The sequence below is a fragment of the Trachypithecus francoisi genome, unplaced genomic scaffold (genome assembly GCF_009764315.1).
Source record: "Trachypithecus francoisi isolate TF-2019V2 unplaced genomic scaffold, Tfra_2.0 Lachesis_group2, whole genome shotgun sequence".
Taxonomy (NCBI): Eukaryota; Metazoa; Chordata; class Mammalia; order Primates; family Cercopithecidae; genus Trachypithecus; species Trachypithecus francoisi.
This window is the reverse complement of record NW_022681465.1, coordinates 41,573,494-41,598,682: the sequence shown is the minus strand read 5'-3', so window position 1 is coordinate 41,598,682 and position 25,189 is coordinate 41,573,494. Positions and strand designations below refer to the sequence as shown.

Genomic DNA, 25,189 nt, shown 5'->3' with positions numbered 1-25,189 from the left:
GACTAAAAACAACATATTCCATAATTATAATTACTATTTTAACAACTCACATTTATTGATCATTTATGATGTACTAGACATTCCCTTAGGTATTTTATTTTCACTGTCATTTAATTCTCACAACCCTACATAACATTATAATATACTGAAATCTGAAGCATCTAATCCTGAAAGAAAACAAAGAGAAAATTAATGTAGCCCTATATCATTATTTTGAAGATGAGAAAATTCATGTCTAAGAAGACTAAATGTTCTGCTCAAGATCATCTGGGTGCTAGGAGCAAAAGAAAAGATACTAGACCACCCAGTCTGCTTATTCTTTCCAAACGCTAGTTGTGTTTCTTTGAAAAGAAAAATTGATCTAATTTTAGCTAAAAATCATCCAGAAGTGACGTATGATGCTTTGTCAGTTAGAATTAAGAAACTTGCCAAGCACGAAGGATAAAAATGTGTGCATTTTTATATATAATGCATGGTGTGCATTATACTGAATGCTTATTAAGAATTCTTTCGTGTTTTTTTTTTCAAGTAATTGTTTTCATTCAAAGCAGCAGGAAGCAAAAACACAGAGAAATTATAGATTTACAAATTTAAACAAAAGAGGATATTACCTGAAGTATTTCTGGTTATCTTGAGTGATAAAAGTATTTCTTCAAACAATTCTTGAACACCCTTTTCCAGTTTCATAAAGGATTTTATGAGCTGTGATAAGAATTCGACTTTGTCTAAAGGGAGAGAGAAGTTTCTTCCTTTCTGTGGGCATTCAGGAGTAACTGTGAAAAGAAAAGATCAAGACTGTCATACCTTTTATTTATCTTCTTAGTAAATATTAGAACGATCTGTGTGATTCCATAAACCGTCTAAAAACTAACAAGTTCCTCCATAATTAAACCAAGTTAGTTCATTAAGAAATACATATAAAATCTCCTAGGAGTATCTTTTCTTCTGGGAAGCTGGAGATGAATATTCTGTTTGAGGCAAATATAGCAATTAAATAATTTGATTCTCAGAGTTATAAATAGAAATTTGATTTCTTGTAAAATCACATCTTATGCAATTCTACTTTTTTTTTTTTTTTTTAGTCTGGCATATAACTTAAACCTAATGACAAGGAAATATTACACAAAACCAAATTGAGGGACAGTCTACAAAATAACTGGTCTGCACTTTTCAAAAGTGCCATGTGAGGAAGTACAAAAGCCAGGAAATGACCTAGTCTAAAGGAGTCTAAATAGACATTAAATAAAACTGAAATTAATACATAATCAGCATTTTATTTTGATATAAAAGACATTCTTGGGATAATTTGGTGAAATCTGACTGAAGTCTACTATCCAATGCTATTACTATATGACTTAAACTTCCCAATTTATATAGCTGTATTGTGGTTTTGCAAGAGAATGTCTTTGTTTTTAGGAAATACACACTGAAATACATAAGAGTGTCTGCAGACTATTTTCAGTTCAAGAAAAAATAAAATTTTTCAAAGAAGGAGAGAGAGAGAAAGCAAAAGTCAAAATGTGGTCAGATATTAACATTTGGGAAATTTGAATGTAAAGGAATTCTTTGTATTATCCTGGCAACGTTTTTGTAAGTCTGAAATTAAAATAAACATCTTTCAAAACACTGTATTAAAGATACACTCTTTAAGACCTTATAAGTGTTGCTCCTATAATTAAAAAAAAGCAGATTAAGGTAGCTATTGAATCTAGACTACATAATTCATAAAGTCATGTTTAAAAATAACTTCTGTCTAAATAATTGTGATATCTATTATTTGCATAAGAATAATACAACTTAAAGGGTTTTTTTTTTTTTTGCCCTCTTATAATCATGCTACTAGTAAAGTCATACTATCATTTTAACATGATAGTAAAATCCCTTTATACTCTAAGAGAATGGAGAATAATTCGCTTATTTCATGTTCTTAACTCCAATTTGTTGCTTTCATTTTAGATTACATCACTAAATGGCCTTTTTGACCAAGTTTTAAAGGATTTAAAAGAATCCTTTCTTTATTAATGCCTTTTCTTAAAACATATTTAAGAAATAGCTTGAAGCTTAATTATAAATTGGAAATTTTGTAAACCTACAAACTTAGCACAAAATGCCTTTGGAGACAAAATACAAGTGCTATTCAAAAACTGTATAGGGTCTGGCAATTCCATGGAGAAAAAAAGATTACCTTCATCACATGGATGTAGAAGGAAGATTCCAGAACTCTAACAATTTATGGCTAATCCACTTCACTTCAGTGAAACTTTAAGATGTTAGCATCAAACTTGTAGTCCTATAACAGTCTTTCACTGAGGACCAAAAATGTCACGGTCTCTTTGCCAGTAATATGAGAAAGAGCTGTCTACCAACTTAGACTGTAAAATTTAGTACTGTTCTGAAACAGTAAAAAGGTTTTAAAAAATCTGCAAGTAAATACAAAAACTCTGTTTCATCTCTAAGTTGACATTAGCCCAATATACATGAAAATCTAACTCACATCTACTGTTCTTCTATAGGCATACTAGAGAATACAAGTATGTATAGGCAGAATATACAAGTAAGGCTTTGCCAGAAATATTATGCCCCAAAACGAAAAGAGAATAAATATATTATGTTTTATTTAGTTGGTACCATTTGGTCTATTTGACTTATCTTAAGCTTTTCTCATGTAGATGGGTGGATAGTTTAACCTTCTAAACCTTAAATTTCCTTTTGGACCTAAAATGTTTATAAACTAAATTTTCAAAGGCTTTAAGAATCCTTCCTAATTCTTTATTAGGAAAGGCCGCTCAATAGCTTCACTAGAAATTAAGCATATTTAAGAAGTCTTTATCTGGCTCAATTCCAAATTGGAAGACTTGTGAATGTTTATAAAGTAAGCAAAGAAGCACCCGAAGAAGAATCTTTAAGAGTCAAAATTATGAGAGTGCTTGCTACTTGCTGACAATTATGCAAGGTCTGAGGATTCTACATGAAGAGGTCTTACTTTCATGACCTGGATTTAGAAGAATCTTGTATTCCAGGAATATAATAATAGTGAAAGGTAAATCTTCTTTCAATTCAGTGAATCTTTATAACTAAATAACGTAAGAGGACAGAGTAAAATATATGACCTAAATCTAATCATTTTTTGTCCCAAAGAACCAATGATTATGGTAGCGGTCCATTAATTAGTAGCCCTTATTTCCTATTACTATCAGCTCAGTGTTCTCCCAAGGGGTATTGTACGGGTTCTTAATTTATGGGGAAAATAATTCTGTGATAAATTCATTTTGTGAAAGGCCAATTAAAGCAAAATTAAACACAAAGGACGAAGTAGCATTTCCCAAACTTATTTGACTTATTTTACCTCACAGTATCTCATAGGACTAGTGTCCTAATCATCACACCTTAACTCATGATTTCTATCTACCTAAGCACATGTTTCTCTGTCCCTTAAACTCTTCATTTTTAACAAAATTAGGAAAGAGTTTCTTCCAGCAGAAATTCCTTTGACCTTCTCCTCTGCTAAATTAATCTCCTTTCCGCACTTTTCAATATTATTTGTTTGTTCCTCCCCTTTAAGTCACCTCTCCAGAAAACGTTATCTGCCAGCCTAGGCAACATGGCAAACCTCATCTCTACAAAAAATACCAAAACAAACAAACAAACAAAAATTAGCTGGGCGTAGTGGCGCAAGCCTGTATAGTTCCAACTACTCAGGAGGCTGAGGTGGGAGGATCACCTGAGCCCGGGAAGTGGAGCTGCAGTGAGCCGAGATTGCGCCACTGCATTCCAACCCAGGCCACAGAGTGGGACCCTGTCTCCAGAAAAAAAAGGAAAAGAAAAAAAAGTGGCTCCATCTCGGCTCACTGAAACTTTTACCTCCCAGGTTCAAACGATTCTCCTGCCTCAGCCTCCTGAGTAGCTGGGATTACAGGCGCCCGCCACCATGCCCCGCTAATTTTTGTGTTTGTAGTAGAGATGGGATTTCACCATGTTGCCCAGGCTGGCCCTCCTCCGCCTCTCAAAGTGCTGCGATTACAGGCGTGAGCCACCGCGCCCTTCTGAAAACTTTATTTGGATACAATCAATCTAGGAGTCTCCTTCCCCTACTAAGTCAACCTGGCCTTTATTTATTTATTTAAATCACTATGGAACTGTCGTGCTTCAAAGTTTTGGACATACATGTTTATACACAGGCAACTCTGTCTGGCATGCTGCCAACCATTGCTGTAAAATATCTGACATCATAACTATTGTTTGGCTATAAGATGAGCTCTATGATTCTTAGGAAATACGCATTTCTCCTAAATCCCCAAAATATTATAAAGATAAAATTAAATTTTCATTTTAGAGAAAGTCTTTACTTAATTTACCATCAACTAGATGAGTAAGTCCACAAAATAAGTAGATAGCTGAGGATTTTTTCTTTATATATAATTTTAATAAGGATTTTTCTAAAATGCAGTATAAAATATTCTGCTTTATTATTTACTATATTTAAAACAATATAAATTTTTCTTCATGATACAGTTATAATGAGTTATTTATTTCTATGCTACACTCAGGGACTATTATTTGTCCCTCTGTTAAAGGGCATTTCTGAAATTGCTTTCATTTTAGATTATATGAAAAGGGTTCTATGATCAAAAAAACTTGGGAAATACTACATACTAAATTCTTCATAAAGTAATTCACAAAGCTAATTAGCATATTAAAGTCTCTATTTACTTCCATAATAAAGTAATAACTTTCTAAACTTAGTGTTTCTCAAACCTTTTTGACCAATGAACACCAGTTTATCAACACATATCTGCTCACTTCTGAGATATTCTCAAAAACAGCTGTGTGGGGGACACTGCTCTGGATTCCTCTACAACTTGAGTATTTGTATCTGCTTTATAGATTTTCCTTTCATTGTTAGACCTTTCGCTGTGGGTTCTTGCTGCTGGTTGTGTAGATGATTTTACCAGTACCCTCTTCCACTTGTAAACCACTGCTTCTACTAGCATTATCATGGTATTTTTGCAAACCCCTTTAAGAAACTAAGGAAAGTCTTCTAAAGCTTCCTAGACCTTCTCATTGAATACAACTCATATAGTCACAGTGTGAAGGCTAAACAGAACCACCTGAAGTACATCTTTGGCTTTCACAGGGCAGTACGGTTTAGCATCTTCTGTAGCATTAAAAATGCAAATTTCTGGATCTTCTCCAGAATTAATGAATCAGTATCTCTATGGGACGAAGCCCAGAAATACTACTTTTGAGCAAGTGTCCCAAGTGAGCTTTTTGCACACTAGAGTTTGAGACTCCTGTCTGAGGGGTTCATGAGCTTTAGATAAAAACCCTTGTGGTTGGGAGGCCGAGGCGGGTGGATCATGAAGTCAGGAGATTGAGACTACCCTGGTTAACACGGTGAAACCCTGTCTCTACTAAAAATACAAAAAATTAGCTGGGCGAGGTGGTGGACGCCTGTAATCCCAGCTACTTGGGAGGTTGAGGCAGGAGAATGTTGTGAACTCAGGAGGCGGAGCTGGCAGTGAGCCAAGATCATGCTACTGCACTCCATCCAGCCTGGGCAACAGAGCGAGACTGTCTCAAAAAACAAAACAAAACAAAAAAAATCCTTGTGGTTAAAAATCACTCTCTAAGCACCAAAAAAAACTAGATTTGGGTCTCAGAAGTCAACCAAAAAGTTGCTATTGCATAAAACATCGGTGACAAAAAAACAAAAAACAAAAAACAAAAAAAAAACCCTCCACTTTTTTGACTAGGCATGGTGGTTCACGCCTGTAATCCCAGCACTTTCGGAGGCCGAGGTGGGTGGATCACCTGAGGTCAGGAGTTTGAGACCAGCCTGGCCAACATGATGAAACCCTGTCTCTACTAATGATACAAAAATTAGCCAGGCGTGGTGGCGTGCACCTGTAGTCTCAGCTACTTGCGAGGCTGAGGCAAGGGAATCGCCTGAACCCAGGGGGCAGAGGTTGCAGTGAGCTGAGATCATGCCACTGCACTCCAGCCTGAGTGACAGAGAGAGACTCTGTCTCAAAGAAAAAATGAAAATAAAAAAATAAAAAAAGTAAGCCTGACTAGTAGCTAGAAAATCATGGAGGACCTGCAGGCATTGTTTTTATCCACTTTTTCCATGTCAAGAAATTTATGACTTTTTTATTTTTGGAAGAAGTATGGAACATCTGTAGGAAATTCCCTAGAATATATCCTACGTATTTGCCCTGGGCAAAAGAAGACCTGCTGTTAGGAAAAAAACCTAAAGAATATTTGAAGCTCCTTAGACACAGTCATCACAAACGTAAAATGATTTCCATGAGGCCAAAGACTATATCCAGCTTATTTGCCATAGTATCTCAGAACCCAGCATAATCTCATACAAAGCAGGTACTCAAAACACTGACTAAAAAACCAAATGAATGAAATCCCATGGATCCTAGAAATAGTTAGGTTCAGGCCAGAACAAAGTAAGATTTTATACCAAAACCTAAAATGTATTCGTTAAAACAATAAATTATAGATGTTTTTAAGTTCATAAATAAATAAATATTTACAGTATTCTATAAACATTCCTTATAGTATTCTGTTTGATAAAATAAATTTGAAGATTACTTTCAAAATAGAAAGCATGTGCAAAAGGCTATAAAAACAATGATGGGCTGGGAACTTGATAAAGTATATTGATAAAATTTTTTCTAAAATATGACTTTTGTGTGTTAAAAAATAAAATATAGCTTAGGAAAAAGAAATTTCACCATAAAAATGTGCACAGATATTTACAAAACTATTATCCTACATTTTAAAAAAAGTCTTCTTCTCTGTTTATATATATTTGTAAATATATGGGTATTATAGATATGTGTCTAGATATATACACATACACATATCTATAGGTATATCACACGTAAAGAATATAGACTACAGATTATACACTTAAAGGTGTTAAATGATAGTTATACCTAGTTCAAGTTTTAACCCCATTCTCTTCTAGCAAAATTTAGGACATTGAAAATAAGTCTAGAGGGACATTAGGGCTCCTCACATTTGATCTGCAACAAAGCAGCTTTTGAAACGAAAATCAAAGTCCAGCTAAATCAGACAAACCATAAAAATACTGGTAGTGGCCGAAAGCACACATATTATTTTCCAAAGCTATTAGCAACAGAATTCTTATTAATAATAGTGGTAAGATACAAGAGAAAATGAGAAGCTACACAATCAGATAATCTGGAGCTGGAGGATTAGTATAATAGGATAAAAGGTGCGCATTTCAGTTTTCCCAAGAAAAACGAACATTAGCCACCCTATTATTGACTGTAAATGGATCCATTTTCAGTGAAGAGGTATTCTCAGTGCCACCAGACAAGTGACATAAAAAGAAGTGACACACAAATGCTAGTGAAAGTCTTACTATTCCAGATAAAATTTATGACATAATCCAAATGGAAGATATTTGCTCCAGTAAAGAAAACTTTTAAACAATATTATAATATGAAGTCAGCAGGGACCACATAGGAACAAATAATAAGCAGTACTTCTCCCAGGACCCAAGTCACTTCCTGAGAGCAGGTGGGACTCCGGAGCCCACTAAATGGATAGCAGCGGCCTGAAGAAGCACTGGGCCGCCTCAAATGCTTGGTTCCGTGGAGGTTCCATGGAGCCACAGCAGGGGGAAGAACAGAACGCAAACACCACGATCCTGAGTTTGTAAAGAGCCTTCTTTGTCATGTCAGCCTAACTAGTAGCTAGAAAATTGTGGAGGACCTGCAGGCATTGTTTTTATCATGTACACTAAGATGAAATTGAAACTGTTTTTCCCCTTTTCTTGAAGCATTATTGTTATAACTTTTACTTATTTTGCAAATTTATATGACTAGAAAAGAATTTGGGGTAAAACTACGACAAGGAATATTGACATTTTAGTTTGCAGAACTGAATTTCTTCTCATCTCTTTTGAGGAGGCTTCCATATGTACCACCCAATACAGACAAAGTAAAACTTTGAAATAAATTGAGTGAGTAAATGAGTAAATAAATGATTAAAAGAATGAAATGAATATCTATGAGGTTAAGTGAAAATGTAACCCAACACAAGCTGAATATGTGGAAATTCAGATAACCCACAGGTAAGTGTCAGGACCCCTCTTCTAAATGGTGAGAGAATGGAGAAAGAACTATTAAGGAAACTGAGCCTCATGAATGTGAGTGAATCTGAATTTGAATTTAGAAAACATTTAACCTTAGAAGCTAAAAGTTGGACGACTCCTCCTCTCTCTGTCTTTCCCCATTTCCGGTGTCCCCACCCCACCGCCAATTTTATCATATGTTTATTTATACCATCGTTACCTGAAGAACAGAGGTGGCATAGCGGAGGGGCTAACACACAGAAGCTGCAGCCAGATGGCTTGGCTTCAAATCTGGGCACTGTCCCTACCAGCAATATGACTGGACAAATTACTTAGTCTCTTTATGTCTCAATGGTATATGAGGTTTAACTAAGTTAACGCATTAGAACTGTTCTTGGGAGGTAGTACTTGCTAAACAAATGTTAGATTTTAGTCTCATCTCCTCTGAGAAGCCTGCCCTCAGACCCCAAGCCATGTCAGGATCTTATTCTCCATGCTCCTTCCTATTTTACCTTGCACAGCCCTTCATTTTAGCACTTACCATGTCACATTATAATGGTTAGTTTGAAAGTTATCTCTTGAACTTTAGACTCCTTATAGGTAGAGATCTTTTTTCCCCATGATTGCATTCTCATTATCCATCAGAGTGCCTATATGAATGAGTGGTTTCAAAATGGTACATTTGGGGTATCATTAGTGAGTGTTACAGACAAAATCAACTGCTTTTAACTTATTTTAATTGGCTTTCTCCCCCTCCACTGTAAACATGCTTCTTTTAGTAAAATACTAAATGAGGTTTCACATTAATTACTATATGACAATTTTAACAGGAAATATTTTGGAGAGAAATAATGATAAACACCATATCAGAGACCTATTTCACTATAAACTACTTTAAATATTAACTGTTATTTAATTGGCACCATCTCTAAGGTTAACATTCATAAAGTTGAATAGCAGCCCCACTCCAAGACCTCCCATTGCATCTTTACTGTGTCAGTTCTTCAAAAACACTGGTTTTGTTTGTGTGTGTGCACGTGATTATCATCTCTTTTAAAATCTAATATAAGCTATGCATCTATGTGCATAGAAGGATGTTTTGCATATAATTCCAAGAGGTTCTCAGGCCTTAGAGTTCTACTGATCATCTGCGTAAGGCCCTCTGCCTTGATCTGGTCTGACTTTATCAGAAATAGACCCTATAAATCTCTCTCTCATTCAAAAGACCTGTAGTTTCTAGAAGTTTCTACTTCCCTTTGCAAGAATAAGTCCTTTCCAGCTTCTACCTCAGAAATTCATCACTCTTCCCATTTCATAAAATTAAATATCTTAACACATTTACACAGATAATTCTCTTAGTCTATTACAATATAGGCCTTGGGTAAGGTAATGAGATATACTGAAAAATAACTAATGGTGTCACCCTTTCAGGAATTTAGACAAATACACTGATTAGTGCAAAGTGGCAACTGCTTCCATAGAGGTACATGACAACCAAAATATGTATTAGAGGAGACTGAATTGCTAGTGCATACAATATCTGCATTTTTTATACCTTCTTTCTCTGATTGCTCTAGTTATTGCACTAAAATTTGCACCCATTGATAGGAATAGTAATCATGATCTAAAGAGAGGTAGATGTATAGACAGAACCACTGGGTTTGAAATAAATCCTCCCAACCCACTGAAAGGCCTCACGTGACAGGGAGGTTTTCTATTTCCTTTGGAGGGGTCCAGACAGTAAATATCCCTTTGTTTCACATACCAAGAGAAACCTAAGTGGCTAAAAAGGGTGAAGATAGAGTCACCCTGAAACTATTCTTCTGGGTCAATGAGAAAATCTGAAAAGACACTGCTTCTATTCTTACCCTTTTATGATTCCCAGGCCAATGCTGGCTCCACTGGATGTTACCTAAACTTACTGCTCAGTGATAACAAAATTCTCTCACACTCCATTCCCTCTTCTCTGGCAAAACCTGTCAGTATTACATGAGCAAGAAATCTGACTTCTTGCTCATTTCCCAAGGTTATACTACTCTTGTCCCTCTCCTATATTCAATCCTTGTTATTTATTTATTTTTTTGACTGAGAACATGAGAGAGAATATCTAACTCCTGAAGTGGCCAGTTTAGGTCACTGTTAGTTGAAGATGCTAATCAAAGAATGGCTTACATTTGAATTCAGCCAAAACTGAGAACTGTATTCAGGGCAAATTTCTGAATATTTTTCAGCTGACTTTTGTTTTATGCTGGTTTAACTCCCAGTTGTAAATACTTAGATATGCTGACCCTTTGAGGGAACATCCTAATAAAAAGACATCTCTAGTGTAATAAAATGGGTTTTAAATTTTAAGTACTATATGCTAATGGTACATTATTAATGAAAATATCTTCCTAGTATCCCTTTCTTGGTCTCACATTTTGCAACAGTTCAGTTAATTATATCTCTTATCATATGTGTTACTTTCTCATATCATGACTAAAAATTAACCTGTAGAAAAAACTTAAAACTCTGTTAACAATTCATTTTTACTATAGCCTAAGGTTGAACCTGAGAATTGATATTTCATTTTTTAAAAGAATATGCCGTGACAGAGAAGTTATGTTATCAGCACTTAATATGACATGTTAAAAATTAATTTTAAAAATTTAGCACTCAAATAAAAATAATGCCATCATCAAAAAGATGGATTTCAGTTAGGACACCTGCTGAGTGTGCTTTGTAATATACTTTCCAATTGAATCACAGCCTTTCAAAAGAGATGGCACATTTTTCCTCTTCTATACTGAAAAATAAAGAAAAGAGTCTCTTCACACTTTTTTGTCAGGTAGAAAAATTATAATGCCCATGAATGTATGTTAAAATGAATGTGAAAAGAGATAGCCATGGTGAAAATAGCAATCCCTAGTGACCACCTGAAAAGCTGTACTCATGAGCTTATTATTCTAAAAGAGTAGGGTAGGCCTGAGAGGGAGAGAAGATGTGTCTCAGGTGTGATGGCACTTTGTAAGTTTTATAGTTAAACTTACCTTTTTAGCTGCCTTCCTCTCCTAAACAATAGTTATTCAGCCATAAAAGTAAAGTCCTATTGCCTTCAAACTCCAAATATGACTTTGCAGCCCCTTGGTGATAGACATTATCTTTTTCCTCAAAAGGCCTATGATCTACAAAAAGCATCTTTAAGTGGGTTTCACTTGCTAATTCAATAAAGATTTACTTTGTGCCTGTCATGCACAAGACACCATGTGACATACGTCACGTGCAGCAACAGGAGACAGATACAGAGTCAGGTCTGAAAGCAGAGTTGGGTGACTAAGGAGGGCCATACCTCACCAGTCACCATCGGCTCCTGTGGCCATCTGAGGCTCATGAAAATAAATTTCCTTCTCTTTAACTATTTTAGTTCAGGCAAAAAGAAAAACATTACACTCGATACATAAGAAAAACTCAGTGTTGGTAAGAAACTAATTGCAGAAAATATCTGGAGTTGACTGTCATCCGATTTTGATATAACTGGTTAATACTGGGCTCACTTATGGTTTGCTTCATGGGAACTCTTCAATTGGAAAACATTAATAGAAAATATATGTGAAATTAAGCAAATTAGTTTTTCTTTGAGTATATAGACAAACCTTAGACTTATTTGATTTTTATATTATAATAAACACATAAAGCTTTGTTTAATAAACACAAATATTTAAAAATTCACTTAGATTGCATTTTAGATCCAGTGTTACTGGTGGCTGGGTTGTGATGAAGAAGGGTAGATAAGAGTAAGTGGGAAGGGAGAAAAAGGGAAGTGGTGAGAAGCTAGGGAAGAGGCAGTCCCCTCCAAGACAGGTTGGCATATGACAGCTCATGGGGCAAATCTGGCCCACAGCCTCTTTTGGTGCAGTTTGTAAGCTCAACATGGCTTTTCTCTTTGTAAATGGATGGACAAAAATCAAAAGGAGACTGTTTCATGACATGTGAAAATCACATGAAATTCAAGTTACAGTGTCCACAAAGTATCACTGAAACACCACTCTGCTGATCTGTGGCTACTTGGCGCTAAAATGGCAAAGTGAAGTAGCTGAAACAGGGACCTACCTTGTGGGCTGCAAAGCCTAAAATACTTATTATTTATCTTTTAAGGAAAAAGTTTGTCAACCCCTGCCCTCAGCAAATAGAAAGAATGCAAAAGAGAGAACAGTTATAGATTACTGACACACAAAGGGAGAAACTGGTTAAAAAGAAGAGAGGTGAGATGATGAAATGGAGATAAGAGTAATGATAGGGTAAACGCACCTGATAGCAATAATGTACCCACACCCTTTGAATGCCCCTCTGTGGCAGATGAACCTGAATGTGTGTTCTGAGCTAGGGAATCCAGAGTGGCCAAGCCAAAGATTTATTCTTTAGCTATGCTAAACACCCAAGTCCCCAGCCCGTTCCATGGAACATGGACCAGGCTGTACAGGGGATTGAGGCCCTGAGTTTTGGGTTAAATGAAGTTGCCAGGTGGAGGTTATTAGTGGGGAGAGTATTAAATGAAAATGCCACATAAATAGCATGGTGTTTGCAAGCCGCTGCAGTTTTCCTGTCCAGCCCACTGCCACCAGACTCTCTCCCCTATGTGTGAGCCCCTGATAAAATCCCATGTCTCATTTGCTAGCTCTGAGTCTCTTCTTCGGCCTGTTGAACATGGCGCCTTCCCTATTGAGATTAATAGGGTTTGCCATGGCACTAATTGATAGTTACCATTTACTGAACACATACTATACGGTAAGAACTTTATATATGTTGTTTCCAATCTTCATTAAAACCGTAATGAGGAAACTGAAGGTCAGAAAAAGTAAGTTACTTACTAGTGAGTGACAAAGTAAATCCACTCTGAGAAAACTAGCAATGACATCAAATGAAGAACAAAGTATGAGGGTCAGGAGGTGATTTATACGAATAGTTTCAATCTGTGAGATTCATTTTGGAATAATGTGGCCAGTTTTTGGTCACCAATGAGAGCCAATGCATGCTTCAGCCAGAATCATCTTTCATTTGCGTATTCCCTTCAAACACCAAGTTCTACCAATGTTAATGACAGAAAAAAATTATATAATGCTTATTATAGCATTATGTAATTTATATTAGAGAATTATATTAGAGAATTAGCATAAATAGGTGGAAAGCACTAACACTACAATTTACCTCTAAGACACGTAAAAGTTAAATAAATTGCTCAGGGTCACAAAGCTCATAAGTCACAGAGCCCTAAAGTAAAATAAAAAAGAATAAAATGTAAAATATAAGTCATAGAGCCAAGACTTGAATGGCTCTATAATCCATACTGTCAACTTTTAATGGCTAAAACCACAATTACTTTTGGACATCCACCTAATCGGTTGAAAGGATGCTATGTTGGTATCAAACTTCAGCATGTATCAGAATCACCTGGTGAGCTTGTTAACACACAGATTGCCAGGCCCATTCCCACTGTTTATGATTCAGTGAGTTAGGGGAGGAACCTGAGTGTTCACATTTCTAGCTTATTCCGGGGTGATGCTGCTGTGGATTTGGAAACCACACTCTGAGCAATTGCTCTGTTGCTTCCCTATTAAATGCTTTGTATTCCCACCTAGCCATCCTGTTCTCAATGTTTATGGCTTCACCTCAGCATAAACTCGCATTAAAATTCACACTAGGATTTACAGGCAGTGGGGTGGGGGAAATATTCTTCTAGATGGTTTGTTTATATCCTTCTCCCCATTCAGGTAATCTTACACATAACTGGACAAGTTGTGTTTCTTAAACACTTCTATCAAGTTATCAAGTTATTTTTCTGCTCAAAAGACTTTAACAGCTACCATGTGTAATTTAAACATCAAACACTGGTTTTCAAGACTCTTGTAATCTGTTCTTAGGCTAGGTATCATATCATATCATATCATATCATTCATTCAGTTGTCCACTTTTTATTTGACAGAGTTTTTGTACGCCCAGCATTCCTTTCGCTCTTCTAATAACAAGCTTATCCCTGGGCCAATCAGAAGCCTTCCCTGAAACTCTCAAAACTGAGGTACTGGGAAGCTGTTAGGATATGAGCAAGAAACTGCCAGGAGCCATGTACCCACTGAGTGGAGAACCTGGTCAGAGTGAAGTCATCACATAGAGAGAAACCAAAACAATTGATGACGAAAATACAGTCAAAGGCTAAGGTCCTGTTGCTCAGGTCTCCAGAATCCTCTGGTTCCCATTCTTCCAGAGGTGTAATTGTTGTTTAATTATTTAGCTCTTTCTTCTATTGTGTAATCTACAACATTCTTCTTTTAATTAACACCCTTCCCTTTTCTGCATAAGAAGCAGAGATGAGAAATGGAAGAACAAAGATGTCACTTCTAAGTTCAGAGTCCTGGCTAATGCCTTCATTAATTATTTATAGAATAGCTCTTATGCACCAGTCACAGTTTTCTTCACTGTCTCCAATAAGTCACTATAATCTCTACTGCTGGTACCGTCTGAACTGCTAGCTAAGCTCTTCCCTTTTACTTCTGCCTCTGCAAGGTCTACTCACAGCCAAACTCGAGTCCAAATCTTCATGAAGTTTTTCTAGCTTGCTCTTCTTTATGCTAAAATCTCCCTTCCCTGAATTCCTAATGTATTTAAAGTCTTATAATAAATCACTTGGTAATTAATTTAATACGGTCTTATAAGGTTTTTCTCCCCATATTGTTTTGTGGGTTCATGTCTTTTTTTTTAAAAACCTCCTAGATTTGAAGGCACTTGAAGACACCACATAAAATCAGGCTTTAAATTGATTTCAAACTTCAGAAAAAATTGCTCATGGTAAAGCAGTTTCCTCACAAGAAATATGATTAGTTGCTCCAGGGTAGAGCTGGGATGGAGAGTGGGACTGAACTACGGAATCAGACATCATGTGGAACTCTCAGGATTGAGTGACAGGATGGAAGAAGCCAGAAAACCTGAAAAACGAGGCCCAGGTTTTCTTTCTGTTTGGTGCCTTCTAAGTAAACTCTCCATTCTGTGAACATCCCTCATGCTGAAATTCTATTTCTGAGCCAGCATTCCCCCCTGCATTTCAGGAAAGCACCAGAAAGTGAACACTGTTGTTCATCAATTCCTGTTTTCTGCTTCTTTAGCTCCTGCCCACCCTGCAACCAACATGGTTCCATTTCATCTTGATCACCCTGGGCAGAAGTTAGAAGGAACCCCAACTTCCTGCAATCTCTTTCTTCTCGGACCTCTGCAGCTGCTTGTCTGCATAACTTCATCAATTTTTCATATATTCATATTTTATTTCCCAATCTGGGGGAGAGGAGGATCAAGGGCCTTACACTTTCTGGAATCCCCATTAATCTTAGTATAATATTTTTTAAATAGTTGAGGCTCAATTAATAAGTTGTTTGCCTGGCTAGTACCAATACAGAGTATTAAACTTCCAAATAGTGATTTATTTTAAGAAAATGGTTCAGTTAAAGAGATATTCATTGAACTCCTGTCATATATTAGGCAGTGAATTAGGTGCTGAAGAAAATACGTAATTCTTGTCCTTGAGGTGCTCAGAGTCCATATGCGGAGACAGATCCCTAATTAGATATGTTAATAGAATATGCTAAGCTTTGAGAAAGACATATGGAGATGCTATAGGAGAATGGATTAGGGGCTCTAGATCAGAGAAAGCTTCTTAGAAGAAATGACACATGAGCTGTCATAAAGGATCAACAGGAATTAGGCAAAGAAGGGGATGAAGAGAGTAAGAGGTGGCACACACATCTGAGCAGAGCTTTCTGTCAGCTGTTACTGGAGAGTAAAAAATATGAGGTGGGGAGAGGCATGAGATGAGACTAAAGAATGCAGGTGCTAGGTCAAGGAAGGCTTGCTTTCCAAAACCTAGCCTCTGCAGCTTTATGATGACAGTGATGAGGAGCCATTGAAGAGCTTTAAATAGGGGAGTAAAGTGTACTTGGCAGATGTCTTAGAGGAAAGCAAGAATAAGGGTAGAGAAACCAATGAAAAAACAGAACAAAACTATTTTAACATTAAGTCCAAATGAGAGATGATAAAGCCCTAAATTAGGCCTTGATGGCAGAAATGGAGAGGAGGAGATAGACTTGGAAATATTTAGGTGGTCAGGCAAAATTAAAAATCTTGGTGATTCTTTTGACGGTGGGGAGCAGAGCAGAAGGGGAGAATTAGTCATAGTTTCTGGTTGAGTGATTATTAGCAACATTAACTTAGATTGGGGAAGACGAGGGGGATCCGGGGAATGGTGAGGAGCTCTGGTTTATCCATGTGGTGTTTGGAGTGCCTGTGGAATATCCAAGGGACCAAAAAAGCAGGCATTTAGCTCTAGAAGTATGAATCTCCAGGGCGAGATCAGTCCTGGAGCTGGATCTGGCAATCATTCACACATAGTGACTGTTGGAATCATCATGATAAACAAAAGAGATCTCTGGATACTTTATTATTTTAATTTCATCTTATTTCATTACTATTATTATTATTTTGAGACAGACTTTCGCTCTTGTAATGCAATGGTGCGATCTCGGCTCACTGCAACCTCCGTCTCCTGGATTCAAGCAATTCCCCTGCTTCAGCCTCCCTAGTAGCTGGGATTACAGGCACCCGCCACCACACCCAGCTAATTTTTTGTATTCTGAGGAGAGACAGGGTTTCACTATGTTGGCCAGGCTGGTCTCGAAATCCTGACCTCAGGTGATCCATCAGCCTCAGCCTCCGAAAGTGTTGGGATTACAGGCGTGAGCCACTGCGCCCGGTTCTTTCATTACTATTATTTTAAATGGAAAAAAATCAATGTAGCACTTCCAGAGAATATTATATGAGGCACATTAAAGTTAAAACAGGCCAGGCGCGGTGGCTCAAGCCTGTAATCCCAGCACTTTGGGAGGCTGAGACGGGAGGATCACGAGGTCAGGAGATCGAGACCATCCTGGCTAACACGATGAAACCCCGTCTCTACTAAAAATACAAAAAACTAGCCGGGCGAGGTGGCGGGCGCCTGTAGTCCCAGCTACTCCGGAGGCTGAGGCAGGAGAATGGCGTGAACCCGGGAGGCGGAGCTTGCAGTGAGCTCAGATCCGGCCACTGCACTCCAGCTCGGGCGACAGAGCAAGACTCCGTCTCAAAAAAAAAAAAAAAAGAAAAAAAGATAAAACAAAGTGTTCATTCTGCATTGATTTAAAAATAAAAAAATATGCAGCCATTTGCTATATATTGATGTTCGGGAACACCACATTAACATGTGACAGCAAGTCACCTGTCAGTACAATACTATAAATGTATCTGTATGTCTGTATATATGTATATGTTTTAAATAAAGATAATAACAAAGCAATTGGTTTGCACCAGATACTATGTATAATAGCCATATTAATGCTTAGATGCTATGAGGAAGGTTTTATTACTATCATCTCCATTCAAGATTAAATGACTAGGCTCTCCTAGAAGAAAAAACAACCTATCCAAGGTTATATAACTGCCTAGTGGCAAAGCTGGAATGCAAAGACAAGTCTGTCTGACTCCAAAGCTCCTAATAGCTACAGGACATTGAGCACTAAGTGGCCATCCCTCACTCCCATGCCTTTTATCCAGGCTTCTTTTTGCAGCAATGAGAAGATGATGCAAGAGGAGTCAGGTGAGCACAGGGATTTCAACCCATTTTAAAAATCATAATTAATGACTTGATGAATCTATCTAGATATTCATGCTCAATGGATGTATCTAGATATTCATGCTTCTGAATATTGGTAGTTAAAGGTATATTTGTTTTGCAGGGCAATTTGAGTATATGTATCCAGATTTTAATTAGCTTACTCTCTGGTCCGGGAATATCACTTCAAGGAATAAGACTTTCAAAGAAACTCACACAAGTACACAAAGAAAAGAAACTGGAAAAATCCTAATGTCTATAAATGTGAGTTGCTTAAATGACTGAATAATGATATAATCATATAATACATATGTTGCAGTTTGCAGCCTGTAAAAAGAATAATGCAGATCATTCTATATGTATTGATACAAAAGTGATCTGTAATATAAGTTAAAAAAATTGCAAAGGAATCTGTAGAATGTACATGTACAGTATATGCTTAAGTGTGTAAGAGCACACACCAGACTATTAACAGGGATTACTTTAGGGTGGCAGGGTTAAGGGTAGGTAAGGCAAATAAGACCTAATACTTTTCACATTATACACTTTAAATATGTACATATACACATACATACATACATACACACATGAATTTAATATGTTTATATAACAATGGGCATATAATGCTTTTGTGAAGAAAAATTAATATTTTTCTAAATCTAGCAAGTCAACAGTCTATTAAGATCAATTTAAACTTAGTGATATACAAATAAATTATGTAACATCTATATTATAGAATATCATGGTGGTGCTGAAAAGAACATCAGACCCAATTGCACTGAAATTGAAGGCGGTAACAAAATATTAAGTGAAAAATGTACACTGTATGACAATATGTCTAGTTTGATCTCATTTTTAAAAGTTAGAAATATGAATTCTTATATGTGGATAAGAAAAATTCTAAAATATTAAACAAAGTGTGAATAAGAATGGTAACCCTCGGAAACAGAATCAAAGGGAAGGCAATATAAGAATGCTGACTTTTCCCTTCATGTATATTTGATTTTTTAATTTTCATAATAAAAATGTATCACTTTGATAATTTCTTTAACGTAATAAAAAGATTCCTAACAAAATGCAGTTTTAGGAATGAATCACTTGTCACTTTATTTTAAACCATTAATATCTAATATTATGAAGTCTGCAAGTGTACCCTATAATAAACTTCAGATTCATAAAATTTATAAAATATATAATTAGCTGGGCATGGTGGCTCACGCTTACAATCCCAGCATTTTGGGAGGCCAAGGCGGGTGGATCACTTGAGGTCAGGAGTCTGAGACCAGCCTGGCCAACATGGTGAAACCTCATCTCTATTAAAAATACAAAAGTTATCCGGGCATGGTGGTGGGCACCTGTAATCCCAGTTACTCGAGAGGCTGAGGGAGAAGAATCGCTTGAATGCAGGAAGCAGAGGTTGCAGTGAGACTCCATCTCAAAAAAAAAAAAAATATATATATATATATATATATATATAATTAGCATAACTTTACATGGTGCACTAAAGACTATACAAAAAGTAAAAATACTTTAATATGTTTTCAAATTTTCAGTTTTTCTCTTTTTTCCTGTTTCCACAATGTAAATCTAGGCCCTTTTCACATTATCTCCTAACTGATAAATAAATGAATTCCCTATAATGGTTCCTTGAACAATCTAAACAATCTCAATTTTATCACTTCTTTCTCCTTGCTAATACTGAGGAAACACATTCCAGGCTTTCATAAAGCTTTAATTTTCACAAATGTATATTATTTCTGAAGCAAACAAAAACAAACCAGGCTCCAGAAATGCTCCTGGTGTACATTTTGGAAGTGAATCCACTTCTCTGGTCCCATTCCCTCCCTCGTGAACATAGAACTTGGTTGTCTTCCTTGACTGAGAAGGACCTTGGTGAGATCCCACTGTCCTACAAATCAGGACACATGTCCTCACCTGAATAGAACGTTGTTGACAGGAATGTCTCACCTCTGCTCTAGCTCTTCCCATAGCACTAATACTACTTCTCCATCATCTGACAATATCATTCTTGCTTCCATACTCATGCTCATGACTGAAACATTATTACTTCCCTTCTTGGTTGCCTTAGAGAAGACCAATACAAGAACCTCTCTGATCTTTCCCAAGGGTTCCAAAGGAAAGTCCTGCCACTTGGGAAGCAAATATGAATATCTTCCTAAGGAAGAAGAGCCTACTCTGCATTCTCCAATCTTGGCCATCTTCCAGGAAGCTCAGAGTGCGCAGAGCTAGACTTCATCTTTAGTTCAAAGTAGCAAGGCACAGGCCAGGCGCGGTGGCTCAAGCCTGTAATCCCAGCACTTTGGGAGGCCGAGATGGGCAGATCACGAGGTCAGGAGATCGAGACCATCCTGGCTAACACGGTGAAACCCCGTCTCTACTAAAAACTACTACAAAAAACTAGCCGGGCGAGGTGGCGGCGCCTGTAGTCCCAGCTACCCGGGAGGCTGAGGCAGGAGAATGGCGTGAACCCGGGAGGCGGAGCTTGCAGTGAGCTGAAATCCGGCCACAGCACTCCAGCCTGGGTGACAGAGCAAGACTCCGTCTCAAAAAAAAAAAAAAAAAAAAGTAGCAAGGCACTGAAAGAGCATGCAGCAGAAGAAGCATATGACTCCAGCCTGTGTATCAAGGACAATGATCATAGATATGGACCCAAAATGCAGACGGACCTAAGAGAGAAAGGGGCTCAATTCGATCAGCTTAAAATTGCTCTACTTCCAACAAAGCACATAAAGAGGTTATTATCAGAGCCCTTAAGATATCTTAAATAAGGCGTTTGTTGACAGGATCACATTTCTCCTTGTTTTTTCATTGTAAGTAACAAGAAAGAAGCAAATTTGAGCAATAAATGGGAATTTTGTATATGAATAAAGGCTGTCTTAGCCGTATACTAAATTACCTCAAATAGGTAGAGGGACAACAGACAATTAGCTGGAGTGAACGCTGTGAAGCACCTCTCTGTAATCATTAGCTGAATGTGCTCTCACTCACACCAAGCAAGAGGATCAAAGCAGCCATGACAGTTGCTTAGTGGGCCCAGATGCCCAGTTTTATCAAAGTGAAACTTAAATGCTTGGAATTCCCTTGCAGGCTAGAAGACTCCAAAAGGCTTATGATAAATTAGGGAAATAGCCTGTGCTCCTTTATTTGTGTCCCAAGTGGCATGAGTGATTCCAAAATGGTATTAAATATTCTTATTTTTGTGAATGATTCAACATGAAGGCCAGATTTTATCTTAGCATGTGTAAATTCTAGCTATTGAAAAAAGTACATATCTGTTCTTTCCCAGAGAAATTACAAATCTTTATTAACATAGGCTGCCTGATTAGAATTCTCCTATATTTATTATAAATCTAAGTTAACATTTAGAATTATGCCCATGTGATTTTTTTTTTTTTTTTTTTTTCCGGAGATGGAGTCTTGTTCTGTCACCCAGGCTAGAGTGCAGTGGTGTAATCTCAGCTCACTGCAAACTCTGCTTCCCAGGTTCAAGCAATTCTCCTGCCTCAGACTCCCAAGTAGCTGGGATTACAGGTGCATGCCACCATGCCTCGCTAATTTTTGTATTTTTAGTAAAGATGGGGGTTTCACCATGTTGGCCAGGATGGTCTCGAACTCCTGACCTTGTGATCCGCCCTCCTTGGCCTCCCAAAGTACTGGGATTACAGACGTGAGCCACCGTGCCCAGTTCACCCATGTGATATTTTAAAAAGTTAATCTCAGGCCAGGCACGGTGGCTCACACCTGTAATCCCAGCACTTTGGGAGGCTGAGATGGGTGGATCACTTGAGGTCAGGAGTTCACACCAGCCTGGCCAACACAGTGAAACCCTATCTCTACTACAAATACAAGAAAATTAGCCAGGCTTGGTGGTGTGTGCCTGTAGTCCTAGCTACTGGGGAGGCTAAGGCATGGGAATTGTTTGAACCCAGAAGGCAGAGGTTGCAGTGAGCTGAGATGACACCACTGCACTCCAGCCTGGGTGGCAAAGCGAGACTCTGTCTTTAAAAAAAAAAAAAAAAGTTAATCTCATAAGTCTTCATCCCTTTATTTCATGGGGATATCAACCTAAAATATCTGAAAGGCCAATTTTCAAGATTAAATCAGTTATGGCATAACTAAGAGCATAAAATATGTCAGACCCCCTACATCACCAATAAAGATTAGATGACTCAAATGGTGAAAACATAGATAACTAAGCAACACTCATTTGATGACTATGAAAGCTAATTACATTCAGATTCTTTTACAATTAGTATGAAGACGGCTACATCTGTCTTTTTTCAAAGATTTGTCTTAAATAAAAAACAAGGAAATAAAACTAACTGAATAGAGATTTCAAGTTATTAAAGAAAAAGGTCAGGCCGGGCGCGGTGGCTCAAGCCTGTAATCCCAGCACTTTGGGAGGCCGAGACGGGCGGATCACGAGGTCAGGAGATCGAGACCATCCTGGCTAACACGGTGAAACCCTGTCTCTACTAAAAATACAAAAAAAAAAAAAAAAAAAACTAGCCGGGCGAGGTGGTGGGCGCCTGTAGTCCCAGCTACTCCGGAGGCTGAGACAGGAGAATGGCGTAAACCCGGGAGGCGGAGCTTGCAGTGAGCTGAGATCTGGCCACTGCACTCCAGCCTGGGTGGCAGAGCAAGACACCACTCCGTCTCCAAAAAAAAAAAAAAAAGAAAAAAGAAAAAGGTCAAATTAATGGTAAAGATACTACATGTAAATAATAATTGCATGAGATAAATCCTAAAATAATTTACCAGAAAATTCTAATTTTATTACAAGATTTCAAAACAGACACTTTGCTATAATGTTGAGTCACTCTACCTCATGACATTTAATACTACTTTTTGGAGGTTCTGTCCTCTTAGCACAGCTGGCAGCATGTCAGTCTCATAAACTGAAAGTCCTGAGTTAATATTACTTCCTTGGGTTTGAAAAATACATTTAGCTATCAGCAATCAATCTATTGACTCTTGTCCCCAGGTAGCATTTGCTACCAGTGGGAAAATACTCCTTATATTCTAACTACTATTGCACACTTCATACTTGCTAATTAGTACTTAATTTTCCCTTTGCTTAGGGAATAATGATTATTGCCTTCACCTAATACAACAAAGGGCCAAAGGGCTACCTTTAACAATCAATTTTTAAAAATTAGCCAATGATCAATAGGTACTACCCATCCACCATGAAAGCCTTACCTAGTCTATCAGGATATACTGTGTTAACCACTACAATTTTTCAAGACCTGTTGGAGATAGTTAACTTTAATGATAACATAAATGCAGGCTAGCTACTTTGATTATTTTAAGAACTAAAAAACTGAACACTTTGACCTGTGGTAAGAAAATTTCCATCATTGAAAAGTTTAAAACTTGCATACTAAATGATTAGGATGTGATTTAGAATATTTAACATGAGATGACAAGAGTGAGATATTAATTCCTATTGAAGAGGCAAAGCACAAACTATGGAAGTGAATATGGAATTTTTTCACTTTTATATTATTTAAATTTGTAGAGAGATAGTCTAGTAATGTGTGATCATTTTTCCCTCAATAAAGGAAGTGATTACGAAAGGGTGAAAGTTGGCTTCTAAATTTTGTCCATGATTTTCAATGGCAGGTTCTGATTTGGAGACAAAACTATTAAATATACTTTTAAAAAATATATATTTACAAATCAGGGCATATAATTGTTTTAAATGTTATTTCATTTTTACTGAATCATGTAAATGTCATAATGGAATGGATTAATAAAGTAGGATCTCTATCTTTGGATAGAATATACTTATAAAAATGAAGTTGTGGCCTGAAGATACACTGTACTTCATTGGAATAAACCAGTTTCAGTACAAATTTATGAAATATGGATTGTAATTCTTATGATGATGACCAAAATCTAGACATTTGAGGTGATAACAATGAATTTACATGTGCATAGAACTCATAATTGTATGTACATTACGATATACTAATATCATCATACACAAAATACCAAAAAAATGAATATTATGAATAGTCAAGAAAATGAAGTCAAAGTATCTTCTAGTCTCAAAAGGAGTAATAAAAATATTATCCAAATTCTCAAATTCTTATTTTGAATTAAATATATTTTATTAAAAACTGACAGAATGGCCGAGTGTGGTGGCTCACACCTGTAATCCCAGCACTTTGGAAGGCCAAGGCAAGCAGACGACGGGGTCAGGAGACGGAGACCATCTTGGTCAACATGGTGAAACCCCATCTCTACTAAAATACAAAAACTTAGCCAGGCTTAGTGGTGCGCACCTGTAGTCCCAGCTACTCGGGAGGCTGAGGCCAGGGGAATGAATCCCTTGAAGCTGGGAGGTGGAGGTTGCAGGAAGTTGAGACTGCACCACTGCATTCCAGCCTGGGGACAGAGCGAGATTCCATATCAAAACAAACAAACAAACAAACAAAAAAACAAAAAAAAACAAAAAACCCTGACAGACTATCAAAAATGATTTGGCCAAGATAATTTAAAGAGGTGAATTAGCAAAATGATAGTTAAGAAAATTGAAGGCCGGGCGCGGTGGCTCAAGCCTGTAATCCCAGCACTTTGGGAGGCCGAGACGGGCGGATCACGAGGTCAGGAGATCGAGACCATCCTGGCTAACACGGTGAAACCCCGTCTCTACTAAAAAATATAAAAAATTAGCCGGGCGAGGTGGCGGGCGCCTGTAGTCCCAGCTACTCGGGAGGCTGAGGCAGGAGAATGGCGTGAACCCGGGAGGCGGAGCTTGCAGTGAGCTGAGATCTGGCCACAGCACTCCAGCCTGGGCGACAGAGCGAGACTCCGTCTCAAAAAAAAAAAAAAAAAAAAAATGAAAATTGAAAAATTCACACCAAACACTGACATATAAAATAAAGAAAGACAAAAAAATGCAAATCTTGACTCAGTGACCTAGTCAATTCTCAAATTTTATTTGTGGTTAATGGGAATCCAATGAAAATCATACTTCTGAGAAATGGGAATTCAAAGAAATCATACTTCTGAGAAAAAAAAAATGGAAAAGCCTAAGATTTAAGGCTTACTATACAAGGAAAAGCAGAAGAAAACAAAGTTCTGAACACAGAATTACGGTTAGGTTAAATCAGATATGAAGTAGTTTAATAAAATAAAAACAAGGCAACTTAGCAATTGTATACGTGGAAATTTTGAAGTAAATTTCCAAAGTAGAGCATGAAGAGATGCAGCATAAATCCCTCTAGCAATAACGTGCTCCTCTGATCTTAGTGATATTCAGTTTTAAGTGATGCTGATAACTATTGTAATAATGCTGTATTTATGACAGCATTCATCTAGTCAGTCTGTCCTGAAGACAGTGAACTTAAAAGTAGTATTCTTTTTTCTTTTTTCATTTA

At 37.2% G+C, this 25,189-nt stretch overlaps 1 protein-coding gene across 1 annotated transcript in view; it reads right to left on the bottom strand.

The window, feature by feature from the left end:
* KIAA0825 (KIAA0825 ortholog) overlaps positions 1-25,189 on the bottom strand; it is a 438,259-nt gene that overhangs the window by 388,305 nt on the left and 24,765 nt on the right. The window contains exon 5 of the mRNA XM_033179103.1: positions 612-773. Coding sequence (XP_033034994.1) covers positions 612-773 — 162 coding nt within the window. The remainder of the gene's footprint in view (positions 1-611; positions 774-25,189) is intronic.